The sequence below is a fragment of the Phoca vitulina genome, unplaced genomic scaffold (genome assembly GCF_004348235.1).
Source record: "Phoca vitulina isolate PV1807 unplaced genomic scaffold, GSC_HSeal_1.0 scaffold25, whole genome shotgun sequence".
Classification (NCBI taxonomy): domain Eukaryota; kingdom Metazoa; phylum Chordata; class Mammalia; order Carnivora; family Phocidae; genus Phoca; species Phoca vitulina.
The window spans coordinates 38,912,150-38,926,129 of record NW_022589728.1 but is presented as its reverse complement, the minus strand read 5'-3'; the positions used below and the strand labels follow the sequence as shown (position 1 = coordinate 38,926,129).

The following is a 13,980-nucleotide window of genomic DNA, read 5'->3' as shown; positions in this document are numbered from 1 at the left end:
ACGAATGCCCAGAACATTTTTTAGATGTGCCTATATTCTATCTTAAGGCTTCAGTCTAAAATAGGACTTGGAAGTGGGGTCGATTACATGTGTGTATTTGTGTTATTCTCACACCAGTATCCCTAATCTGCTGCACAAAAACAGTTTGGGGATAGTTTTCTATGGATAGATGCTAATATTAAGGAGTATATTAAATCCCCAAAGTACAGGCGACAGTTTCATCTGGAAATCTTGAATAACTGCTTATAATATTTATCTTTATAGGCGTCTTAAAAAGCATTTCTAGTGTTCCCAGTGTCAAGGCATCCAGCATGATGAAAACACTGAGGTCAAAATGTGACATCTGCGCTCAGCTTGTTACAATTTGAAAGCTTTTTTCCCCAAGATTCTAAAATTTGCTGTGGGCAAAACTTTTTTTGGAAGAAAACCTATAAAGTATGTCTTTGCAATCAAAGTATTATACATTACCTTTGTGGCAAAAGATAAGTAAATAAAAGAAAGTTTAAAGCATTTGAAAAATATCAAAGGGGTAGAGCTCTCAAAATTCAATGTAGTATAACCAGGGTATCCTTTTTCACAGGAAATATAATTGCAAAAAGTATGTTCTGTGCATGAAAGTATATCATACAATATTTAGCACCATTTTATTTTGAAATGATATCGGACTAGCAGAAAAGTTGCAAAAAATGGTATTAAAAAATTGCCTTATTCTTTTTACCCAGTTTTCCCTATTTTACTGTATTTGGTTTAATATCTTTCTTTTCCTCTTTCCTTCCCTCCCTTTCTTTCTCTGTTATGCATGTTTTCCCCCAGCCATTTGAGAGTAAGTTGCAGATCTGATGCCCTTTTACCCTAAACATTTTAGTGTGTATTTCCTAAGAACAACGACATTCTCTTATGTAACTATAGTACAATTACCAAAATCAGGACGTTAACAGTATGTAACTCACAAACCCCATTCAAATTCTGCATGTTACCCCGGTAAGAGTATAACAATGTAATAGTGTAACAATACACATTTTTAAATATTTTGGGTCCTCGGGTGCCTGGGTGGCTCAGTCGTTAAGCGTCTGCCTTCGGCTCAGGTCATGATCCCAGAGTCCTGGGATCGAGTCCCACATCGGGCTTCCTGCTCCATGGAAAGCCTGCTTCCCCCTCTCCCACTCCCCCTGCTTATGTTCCTGCTCTCGCTGTGTCTTTCTCTGTCAAATAAATAAATAAAATCTTTAAAAATAAAAAAATATTTTGGGTCCTAACAAATGTTGAAGGCCGCATCCGTTTTCCCCTATAATTACTATTTTTAAAAGCAACAGCAAAAATAACAGAACACACCGTAAAGGTATGAAAAGTCTTCATAAAATTGAGGGAAAAATCTAACGTAAAGATGGTTTTCAAATCACAACCGAGTGTTTTCTTCAGTATATTTCTTTTTCAAACGATCAGTGAATGTTTGCCGTTGGTAATAAATATTCAAGCACCTTGCAAATGTCCTACCAACTCTCTTTGCTGATCTGTATATGCCTGTGGGATTAGAATAGGAATGCATAATTTAAATATAAATTGCCTGATTTGCATACACAATTAGTCAAGCTACAGCTTTGATCGTAAGCAAAAATTATTGTCCTGTATTACCACTTAGATAGAATTTTAATTCACCTTGAATATTCAAACTAAATTAGACCCTGGCTGTCTAGTTAGAAGGGCAGTACTTCCCTGGTGCCCCCGGTCGTTTATGATAGGGTAATAAAGGCATCTTTTCACCTCCTGGTGAAGAAAGAGCTGCAAGCTCTGTGCAGTACTCTTTCTATCCAGATTTTAAATGGCATATCTTAGAGCAACCAACAAAGGCTTAACATATTTTAGTTAATATTTCCAGTCTGGATCTTTCCCTTATATTTTAGTTTATAAAACCTAGCAGACAGTAATTACAAACGAAAGAACTTCAGAAATAATGTGGCTGGCGTGACAGAGGCTAAAAAAGTCATGCCAGCTAATTACTAGTGGAGGGCTTTTGATGATCCTCAAGGCCTGGGCTATAGATGTGTGAAATAAACCATAGACATTTAAGAAACCATAGGAGTATTTGCATCTCTTACATTTTTAATCTACAGTAAAACATTTTTTTTATTAGGAATCTATGTTTTTAATTAAACAGAACATTTAATTAAGGTGCTTTTTAAGTGGGTGAAACAATTAAGTGCAAACACTTGAATGAAACATGTCATAATTAGTTTTAATAGAGTGTTAATTGGTACTAGGTTTGCCAAGTTAATAATTACTGCTTATTAAATTTTCAATTAATCATTGTCATTTTGCTTTGAATAAAGATGAAAATTAGATAAACTAATTTAGGGGGAGGATATTTTCCCTTGTTAATTAGAACAGTTAATTTTTTTAAATGGAAATTACTTGTTTTAGTTGTCAATCTCATATTGTACATTAGTCAAATCTTTGCACCCCTTCCACAGCCAAAAATAAAGAGCTAATTTGACACCTTGCAGGTTTGTAGGCAGGCCTGATTGTTTTGGCCTCTGGTATGATTCAATTACGTTTGTCTAGTGCAACAGTTGGTTATGCAAAGCTGTGTATATATTTGATTGAGTAGATGGGCAACAGCTTAAAACTGGGAAATGAGAAAATGATTTTCAAAGAACCCTATCATTTAGCCTGAAAGGGCATAAATCCACATGACTCAGGAAATGACTTAGGAAAAAGAAAAGCCAGATCATCTGTTTCATCCTGGATTTTCTTTACAAGGTCTACATCGACATAATTGCCATACGAATTACCTTTTACTGTTGTGCTGTATGTTTCACCAGCAAAATAATTGTTAGCACTTAGATATGGATATGTGTAAAATCCATCCCCTTTCTCTTTTCTTCTGAATGCTTTTTAACATGCGCTCCCTATGTGCATATTAAACCTATAGCCTTGTGGCAAACCACCTTAATGTGTCTGAATTATCCAGGCAGGTTTCTGATGGTGATTTTTGTCCTTTAGCTACTTAAGTCTGGTCTCCTAATCATTTCTGGAGGTACTAGTTTGGTAGAAAAGTTGTAGTGATGCTATAGTATTTTAAAAATTATTCCCAGACATGCAAGTTAAAGGGGAAAAAAAAAAAGATCTCACCCTTTGTTTTCCAAAATGAATTTCAGAAAGCTGCTGGCTATTTAGACAGCCAGGAGAACTGCCCAATAATTGGGATGGGAGTCACGCCCATTCTATAGAATTGTGTTTAACAGCGATCAGTATCCAGGGTCCTGCGCTAACAGGGAAATGTTCTCTTGTCCGGTGCGGCCTGCCTGGCACGCAGAGGAGGCGGTCAACGAGGTGAAGCGCCAGGCGATGACCGAGCTGCAGAAGGCCGTGTCGGAGGCCGAGCGGAAAGCCCATGACATGATCACAACCGAGCGCGCCAAGATGGAGCGCACGGTGGCGGAGGCCAAGCGGCAGGCGGCGGAGGACGCGCTGGCCGTCATCAATCAGCAGGAGGATTCAAGCGAGGTGAGGGGCTGGCAGGGGCTTCCAAGGCAAGCAGATCATTTCCACTAATGCGAGTGCTCGGGTTTGAGTCCAGGAGGTCACAAATAAAAGCGGGTATTGGATTTTAGACAAACCGATCTTTGGCGGGGTGGGGATCAGAATAATTTGGGGGGAGTTCTAGCACTTGTGGAATCCATCAAGAGCTTGAGCAAATATTGTCTTTATTAAAGACCTAAAAGGACAACTCTGCCAAGAAAGGTTTTTAATGTCTTTGGTGGGAAGTGCTCACAACTTCCTAGCACTGTTGAGAGGCTTCGGACTCAGCTGTGTCACACGTGTCTGTCAGCATGTGTGTGTGGTTTCCTTCTAATAGAAGGGGTTCGGTAGAGATGCCCTGTGCAGACACGCTCTCCAAAAGAGGTACTGCGGGGCCGGCATCGCAGCCCCTCCCTTCACCATTGGTCCTAAATTCCGTTGCGAATGAAATTCCATTCCATTCCATTGGTCCACGGCCTCTGCATCAGCTCAACCTTTCTAAGCGATCCTCTGCACAGTCTCTTTTTTCCACATTATTTGTAATAACCACGATGTTGTCCATCACCTCACCACCAGAGGTGGTATTGTTTGAGTGTATTAAAATACACGCACGTAGCCCAGATGGCTCAAGGATCTGGGAAGTAACTAAAACACGGTACTTAACAGAATGCTTTTTAAAATAGAGCCTGCAAAGTCAGAACAACATGGTAATGCTTCGCATTAATTAATGCGGCCTCACAATCATCCCCCACCCTACAGTAACGCAGATAAAGGACCGTAGTTAGCTAGTCTCACTGAGCTGAACTAGCAAGAGCGTCAACTGATAAATCAATGGTCTACTACAATACATATCTATAATTTGTGAGGGAGAGTAAGAATTTAATTTGTACCAGGCTTCTCTGTAGATGAAAGACCCTGCGGGAATCACTCGATGCCCAGAGTTTCTATTTAATGTGTAGCAGATGAATAACAAGGGGACAAAAGGAATTGATTTTCAACATTTGAAAGTTTCTCAGGAAAAGAGGGACAAAGGGAAGTTTACTCTTTAACTGCTGACTTTTCCATTGTCGAATTAAGCTAGACATAAATTCAATTTTATTGGCATCTTGTGGCTAAGATATTTAAGGACCTTATTTTCTGTTTTGTTTTTTTTTAATTTCTGACAACATCCTTTGGAGAGAATTTGTCCTGCTCCATTTGAGTTAGTAACACCATGAAGCACAGTAGTTGCCTTCACTAAAACATTATCACTCACACAAGAACACTTTAGGGCTGTTATGTATAGTAAGAGTATTCTGTAGGCCACTAAATTCTAAAGATGGATGTTTAGGAAGAAATTGAGAACTAAGTCTTTGTATTTGGGAAACAGTATTCTGTATTCCTTCAGTGGCTAAAAGCTTTGTACCTTTATTCCTGACATCTATCCAGAAAAATACATGATCTTGACACTAGTATTTAACATTTATAGAAATAAGGATCTTTATGGTCATTTTTGGATGCAGATCATCTAAAAGGCAACTTAAGCCTGATTTCTTACTTTTCTTCTCTTTAAACTGCAGTACCTCTTTAAAGACTTAGAGTCAGGGTGGGGGGCTTGATCCCTCCAATAATTGAGTTTCTTTTCTTCAAAAGCAATGTAAACATTTTCCTGAGAATAGGAGAGCAAAAGGTAGAAGAGAGATTTCATTGGAACGAAGCTGAGACTCCTCTAGACTTGGACAAAAGTCTGTACACACACATAGTATAAGAGTGGTTTGACCAAGGACTTGACAGAAGTGAATCCCCTAGCCCTAAATTAACGTTGCTACTTCTTCTAAGGAATGACGGGGTCTGGGAATAGTCTGAGTGCCTGGTGGAGTAAGGTTAGTCAGCTCTATCTTTTGCCCAAATTTATAGGTAAATACTTTTTTTATTTTCCCCCTTAGGGATTCTTTACTTTTAATTTATGAGTGAGTGCAAAACTTTGACTCCAGTACATTATTTTTCTTTAGTCTGCTCTTTCCTCATACTGAGGAATATACACCTTTTCATAGAAATGACCTGATAAAAGTGACCTGATAAAAGCAGTGATGCTTGCAAGTCACCTCAAGTCTAGAAAGCTCTGTGGGCCCCTCCGGGACAGAACCAGAACTTTGGCTCTCTTGGGCTAGGATATAACTCCCTATTCCAGCCTTCACCATGGTTGGCCCCAGGGTGGGCATCTCTTAGGCCAAGACTGCTTGGCCCAGCTGATGTGCAGAGAAGAGAGTTCAGGTACTTCTCAGAACTCTCTTCTGTTTCAGGGGGTTTTCTTGAATTTTAGCTACTCAACCCCAAATGAGACCCATCTAGTATTGTACTGTAGAAATTTGATAAATTGTTGTTTTCTTAGAAAAATACATAGGAGGTCTGGCTGCCATAGTAATTGGTTAAAAAAAAATCCCATTAAATATAGCAACCATTGATTTAAAAACTATACTAAGAAATTAATGGGCATTTCTTTAAAAAAAAAGTCGTCTTTGTGACCTGCCCAGGGCAGTCTGTGATTCAATACGTAGAACTCTAAATTACTCCTCTCCATGTATTCATGTATTCTTTCAATAACAAAGTTTTGAGCTTTTATTCTCTGCCGGGGAGGATGATACCTCTGCTTTCAGGTAGAGTACAGTTCATTAGAGGAGGCAAATCACTAAATTATAAGAGTCTTAACAGGTTTAGTGCTTCCGGAACTTGGGTTTCATTTCGTGTGGTACTGAAGGGTAATCAGGAACTGGTCAGCAGCTGCTCCCCTCTCCCTCCACCCCCATTGCTTCATCACTGTTTCCTTGGGCAGGGGGCACGTCAGCGCCTCTGTGCAGGTGGAAGAGAAAAGGTGGAAAAGGAAGCCGTGCCAGGCTTTGAGAACAGGAGGGCTCTGGGGCTGGTGAGTGTTTGGGAAGGCTCACTCAGGCTGCAGTGTGGAGAGAAACTAGAGGAAACGAAAAGGAGGAACCAATCTGTTTCAGGAGACAGATGGGGATGAAGATGCTTGATGGTGGCACTGGGGGTGGAGGAAATTGTATCTGTTGGCTGGGAACCCATGAGATAAAACGGGCAGCATTTCTTGATGGGTTGGCTGTTAAGGAAGAAAGAAGAGGGCGTCCAGAAGAGGGGTTTGGGATATACACGTCAGGTGATCTTACTTGAACGATCTTCAGAAACTCAACTGGCTTTGATCTGCCCGGGGTATATGTTTTTCCTTTGGGGGAGAGGGTTGGTAGAAGAGGTAACCTTCATTTTTGTGTGTGTGCATAAACAACACAAGTTAAAACATTTTAAGAAACTCAAATCAATGACTGAATCCAGCTAGACAGATCGCCTCTGTGAATTGGAAAGCGTAAATAGCATAAAGTCTTAAATAGCTTGTGCTGTTCAATGTGAAAATCAGGAGAGTAGTATATAAAGGCGGGGTACAGGGGGACCATACCTCCCAGTTTGAGTGACACAGTCCTGGTTTACCCCTGTTGTCCCATGTAATTACCAAATGGTCCCTTTTATTCTCAAGTATTCTGGTTTGTATAATGAATTATATGGCCACACCACTTAAAGGCCATGCTCAGGCGATTTGATGGTCATCTTTTGCTAGCAAAGCTCCAGGGCAGGTGCAAGGGGGCCAAAGAATCCAAGAGGAGGACCTGAATCCTGGCTCCAGCTCAGTTACTGTATCAACCACTCGGGGGCGAACCATTTCACTGCTGTGAGTCTTTATGTCTTCTTAAGGAATGAGATGGTTTTCGCTACCGTACTCACAGGAGTATTTAGAAGTTTTTTGTTTGTTTTTGTTTTTTATTGAAGAATAGTTGACACACAGTGTTTTGAGGATTTTTTTTTATTCCCGCATTTTAATTCAAAGTGTTTTGAGAGCTGTAAATGCAAGGCATCATTATCTGCTCCTATTTCCCACAGTCCTGCATCACAAAATACACTAAGCTTTTCTGACTGAAACAAGTCTTTTTCTCCCTTCTCTCCCTTAGTTTGAAGCCATCTGCTATTATAGACATGTACCCATCTCTTACTTAGATCATACATGATCTAATCTGAAACTGCAAAAATGCATATATAGATAATATAAATGCGCAAAATAATTATTCTCCCCTTCATAGGGTCTTCAAGAAGGAATCTGAGTGGGTGCCTGGGTGGCTCAGACGGTTAAGCGTCTGCCTTCGGCTCAGGTCATGATCTCAGGGTCCTGGGATTGAGTCCCGCATCAGGTTCCCTGCTCAGTGCAGAGCCTGCTTCTCCCTCTCCCTCTGCCACTCCCTCTGCTTGTGCTCTTCTGTCTATCTCTCCGTCAAATAAATAAATAAAATCTTTAAAAAAAGAAGGAATCCGAGCTTCAGCATCAGAAGACCAGCTTTCTAGACTGAGTTTCTTCTGAGCTGTTTGTGTTAAGGGCCGATGCTCATGAATACCTCATTCTATGATTTCTGAATTTAGCCTTCCTCTTTCTACCTGTTTTCACACATGTACAATGGACCTACTAATGCCCATTCTACTTAGGAAAACCAGTGCTTCTGAAAAGTAGGCAGTAAAGAATGGAAAAATTCCAGAAGGAGGAGACAGGAGTTGAAAATCTTGAACTGGGGAGAGGAGCAGTAAGAAGGTGTACAGTCCGGAATGACTAGGCACAAGTATTATTTGCCCCGGGGGTGGGGATGGGGGTTTATCATCTACGCTGGGGCTCTTCTCAGAGGAAAAGGGGGTGCTCATGCCAGGACAGACCAGTCCTGTACACCAGGCTGTCCCTGGCATGCAGAAATCCTCACTCAGCATAGTTGGTGGGGGTGGCAGGAAGTTTGTCTGGCCTGAGGTGAAACTGGCAGACCTGTGGTGAATGTTTAACTCTACCAGGCGTAGTAGAAACTGCTTCTTGTATTCTCTGTGCTGTAGCACATTTACTCTTCCTGTGGGTCCAGGTAGTGTAGACGATGCTCTTGACCTCATTTTGCAGCCGAGGAAAGCTGAGTCTTGGGAGGTTCGGCCTCTGCTCAGGGTCTCAGCAGTAAGTGTGAGCTGGCCCTCAACCCAGACGGGCTGCCTTCTTAACAGCCACATGGCAATAGAGGAATTTTTTTTTCCTGATTGTATATTGTGTATCTATTTCTTCACTGGACTTCCTTCGGATTATTCCTACCTAGTTCTCTAACTTTACTTGGTTTTATAGACTAATAATTGTTATTATAGTAGAACGATGCTGGACTTGGGGCAGACATTTAAGCAGTATGATAATTTCTGGGTGGCTTAGTCAGTTAAGCGTTTACCTTCGGCTCAGGTCATGGTCCGGGGGTCCTGGGATCAACTGGGGCCCCGCATCATCCAGCTCCCTGCTTAGCGGGGAGTCTGCTGCTCCCCCTCTTGCTGCCCCTCCCCCTGCTCATGCTCTCCCTCTCTCTCTTTTGTAGTGTATAAAACGTATTGCACCTAGAATACACTGCCAGCATTATAAATCAAAATTTAAAAAAAGGAAATTTACCCAATCTGGCCATCTTAAACTGTTTATTTTTTTCATATTCATATCTGGTTCCCATCCGTATATAGTTTTTTTTCCCAATGAACATTGTCAGATTGGGCCTATTTCCAAAGAACCTGCTACAACTCTTCTTTGAGATCCATAACCAGTTCTAGCTTGGGGATAGAAGCGAATGACTGCAAGTGGGCAGAGAACAAAGAGTAAATAATTATACTATTAATAGTTTTGAATTTTAAGCCACCAAATTGATATCCGCCTCTCTCCAGATTAAAATGGCCTTTATTTATTATTCCAATATAGGTGCAGGACCACACAGTTTACATTGCAGTTGGACATTTTTGTTGCATTTAAAGGGAAACACTGATCAAAGCTTTAAACTTTATATTTCCAGAACGTGCTAAGCCCTGACAGTGTGAGCCAGTCACTCTGGGAGGTTCATCTTTACTCCTTCTAGAATTAATGGAACCACCCCCAGTGGACTCTGTGCAGTATGTCCCAAACTATAGAAACTCGACCTCAGTGGATGCTGTAGAATTAGTTACGACACAGTTACAGCCCAGGAGTCTCGCATCATGGTTCCTATTAGGCCCCGTGATCCTGTCCGACCCATTGATCCCAAGAACAGTTTGGAGCTTTCAGAGCATAAGCTGTGATTCTATGTTACAATAAGATTTTTTGTGGTTGTTTCATATTAAAAGGCAAGCTGTTTGTATCCATAGATGTTCACAGTATAGTGGATGGAGTGTTGGACCTGGAATGGTCTAGAGTGACTCACCTCTTAGAGCTTTGGTTTTCATTTCTGTAAAACTAGGGTAATGTTTATGTGTCTCAGTTTGTAAGGTTGTTGAGATGAGTAGAAGTATTTTATAACCAAGTCACCTTCCAGGTGAGCAGTGTGTATCAGAGAGAGAAATGGAAAACCAGTTAAGAAGCTATTCTACCAGGAAGGGCAGGGAAGGAACTTGCATAGTAACTGTGAGCTTGGAAAGCTGGGAGGAGAGACCATGGAGGCAGGATTGTGGGGACTGGCACTGAATCAAAGAAAGAGGAGTTTCTAATAAGATGATAAAGTCTTGAACGTGAGTGTTGCCAGCGACTGAAGCGGACCACACCAGAGAGTCAGGTTTAGGGAATACTGACTTGGGTGATGGGAGCATCGTGGTAGATTAGTTGGTGAATGGAGTTCCAGAAAGTAGCTCAGGAAGGAAATAAAAAAGGGCTGGAGAAACAGGTTGGAGTGTCATTTTGTTACAGCTGATAGCTGAAACCATGAGGAGGGCTGATGAGGGAGAGCATAGGAAGGAAAAGATTTTCTTACCTTTATGCCAGCTTCCCCCTCCTGCCAAATATTTATTTTTATTTATTTTTTTAAAGAATCAGTTGTTTTTTTTTTTAAGATTTTATTTATTTATTTGTCAGAGAGAGAGAGATCCCAAGCAGGGGGACTGGCAGGCAGAGGAAGAAGCAGGCTCCCTGCTGAGCAAGGAGCCCGATGTGGGGCTTGATCCCAGGATCCTGGGATCATGACCTGAGCCGGAGGCAGACGCTTAACGGACTGAGCCACCCAGGCGTCCCTCTCTTGCCAAATATTTAGAGGGAAATGAACAAACAGAAAAAGAGGTTACAGTGTAACAACAGAATTTGAGTATCTCAACACAGAAGTTAGAGGGAATTTCAACAAGGGGAATTCAGAAAAGAGGAATGGGGACATGGTCAGTAATGGCGAAGTTTTTGAAGGTCTGAGGACAGTGAGGGTACAGAAAAAGTGGTCACTGATGAAGCGGAAGGGGAGGTAAGCTGATACGTTTTCTACGCAGCTGTCAGTGTCTGTGGGGGGAGGCATGGGGCCCGTACCCTGCAACGATTGAGATTGTCTTGTTTTCTTCTGGCCAGTGCCAAGACTGTTACATTCTGCCATTTGATTCAGGACTTCCTGAACATCAGGCACCGTGCTTAGCCCTGACATCATCCTCAACAGCCATGCAGTTATATCATTCCCGTGTTGTAGGTACTGTCGCTTGAGGGGTTAAGTACCTCGCCCCATGGTTCTGAGGCCACTAAAGTGAAGTAGTTGGAAGTGAAACCCGAGACAGGCTGACTGAAGCCACTCAACATCGGAAGCTCTTTCCATTGCACACCATGATACTTTGTCTTTGGAGCTCCAGCTTTCTGCACCAACCTCTGTCTGCCTTCAGGAGTGAAGCACCCTTCTAACCTTATTCTGGCTAAAACAGGCTCTAAGAAATATCCAAAATGGACAGAGTGTGGCACTTTGGGGGAATGTGTTTGATTTGCAGTCCAAAGGCCTGGGTGAATCAAACCTTGGCTATATAGTTTCATATCTGCGTGACCTGAGGCAAGTCATTTACTGTAAAAGTTATTTGTTCTTTGGGCCTCAGTTTCCTAAGCTGCAGAATGTATTTGAAAGTGGATTTCAACTGTGTTGTGCAAGGCCAATGTAAGATGTGATCTTACTGTGAATTTAAGTCCGTGTGTTGTAGAGTTCTTTATATTTGGGGAATTTTAATTGTAATAATTCAGTTTTATTCATTGAGCATCATTTGCATGCAAGAGTTTTTCTGGAGAATTGTAGGTGAGTATAGACCTGGAGAAACTTAAAGTAATCAGGAGAAAATGTTTTGTTTCTTGGAAAAAGAATTGCCAACAGAAAGAACCAGAAAGGATATTACTTTCCAGGTAGGGCTATGAAAGACCATTCTCAGTGTATCTAAAATAGGAAGAAGGAAACAATTTTGTTCTTAGGGATGAAGAGAATGGCTGGTATGAAACAAAGTAGCAACAATCTTTGACACAAAGCTTTGGCATTTCGAAGCTTCAGTTCATTATTTCCCTTTCCATCTGTAGTATTAGCACATTTAGCAAAAGGGAGGGTTGTATTCAGCCTCATATTCTTTGAGTCACAGCCTAACTTTGGTCAATGGCTGACTCCCGTTTTTCAGATCAGGGGAAAAATACTCTTTATGCCAGAAAGGGAATAATAATATCACAAATAAGGGAAGACTATAAAGTGCCATGAATTTTGGAAATGAAATTTGCTATGAAATGGTATTCTTGAGCCTTCTACATGTCACGGCAATTCAGTTGCCAGCATCATTCTTTAGAGGACTGAGAGGGAAGCTCAGTTATAGGATGGATGGATGGATGGGTGGATGGATGGATGGATGGATTGATTGGAGAAAGGAAAAAGGAAGAGAAGGAGGGAAGGAAGAAAAATGAAAGAAAGAAATGAACAAACAACTATCAGGAAATACTAGCCTGAATATAAAAAGCATAAATTGAAAAATTAAAATTAGATTAAACCATTGTTGATACACCCATGGGTATTATACACAGTTTGCACTTTCCACCTTTGTGAACAGCAGAAAGCTTAGAAATTTCAAATGATCCAAATTAGGGTACTCACGAGACTCTACACATTCCGCTGTCCCCAGAAGTGTGACGGTTGAGTGGCCGAGTGCCCCCGGTCAGGCATCATTCTTGCAAGTATGGATGAGCCAACAGGAAATTCAGTAGAGCCACCCAAGAGAAATGTATTAATAGAAATTCCTTTGTCTGTTTTCTAATGAGCTTTTAAAAAGGAATATGCACTTTGGAGGTTTTTTTTTTTTTTTGTAAATGGAACACTTGCGCTGAAGTTCCCCGCACATTCATTGCCATGCCGTGTTAAGAGCAATAAAAATATGTAGCTTTTTTCCCCCCACTAGCTCATTTGAATTGCTCTTTGTTGTACTTTCCTACAGCTGAAGGTTGTTTTTGTCCCCGGGGGTGGGTGGTAAATGAATGGAATCGAACAACCTCGGAATGGGATTAGAGGTGAAACTAGCCAGAGCTCTTGAATCCTGGGTCAGAACCCAGTGATGCTAGGCAAGAAAGCTCAGTTCCCAGCAGCTTCATGATCCAAAACATCTGTTTCTGTATTTGGCATCATTCCACTTTTTTATTTATAAAATTGTTCCCATCTTTGAAAACACTTTTAAAAAATAAAGAAGTTCCCATTCTGTCTCTTCTTTCCACTCCCCAGCACATGCATTTGTAATTACCTGGTTTAGTCTGTGTGTTTAATCAGCTTAAATTGAGAAGGTTGCCTACATCTGATTTCAATCTGAAGTGCTGGGCAGTTACCACCCTTGTGTCTGCCAAACTGAGCCTCTGCCAGAAAAAGGATAAGACTCACACCAGGCTATTTCCTAAAGAAGCCACTTGACTCAGATTAGATGTTTAATTTCCTTAAAATATTGTTTTCGATCCAGGTCTCTGTTCTCTAATTGGGATTTTCTGATATAATTTAGGAATTTTGCTTATTTGTTGAGTTTCTTCCAGGATCCAGCTGGCATTATTCTAAATGCCTAAACCTCAAGGAAGTAAACTTCACTGTGGGCGCTGAGCATCATACTTCACTCCTCTGAAGGATGGGCCAGGCTCACGTTGTTCATGGCTTTGTTAGGACCATTACACACACAATGTGATTGCATTAATTTTGACAGAGAAGGGCTTCTAAGTTATGGTAGAAACCTCTGATCCAGAGGTACACATCTCTTGAAATATTTTCCTGGATAAATTAAATCGAAGTAGGAAAAAAATTACTTTGCTTTAATCCCATTTTTATTTATGACATTAACATACAAACCAAGTTTCTAAATCTCCTCAACTATATTCACTTAAAACCCCTCCCACTGACCATAGTTTGAGTTCTTAAATTCCCCCCGCCCCTTCACTGGGCCATAATTTCTGAATGGTAAAGAAATAAGAATGTATAGCTGAGTTCTGTGTTTTAAACCAGAGTTCTGGAGTTTAGAGGCTCCCAGCACTTTAAAAACCTGTAGGAGCCCCTTTATTTGTTCGCAAAATTAGATTGACTGCTAAAAATCCCTTTGTATATTTTGGACATTTCTAAAACCATTCATACCAGGCTGATGGACTGACATTCTACTGGGGTATTTTTAGTAGATTTA

At 41.0% G+C, this 13,980-nt stretch overlaps 1 protein-coding gene across 1 annotated transcript in view; it reads left to right on the top strand.

Moving 5' to 3' along the window:
• RUNX1T1 (RUNX1 partner transcriptional co-repressor 1) overlaps positions 1 to 13,980 on the top strand; it is a 130,642-nt gene that overhangs the window by 113,266 nt on the left and 3,396 nt on the right. The window contains 1 exon segment of the mRNA XM_032421787.1: positions 3,314 to 3,504. Within this exon segment, the coding sequence (XP_032277678.1) occupies positions 3,314 to 3,504 (191 nt within the window).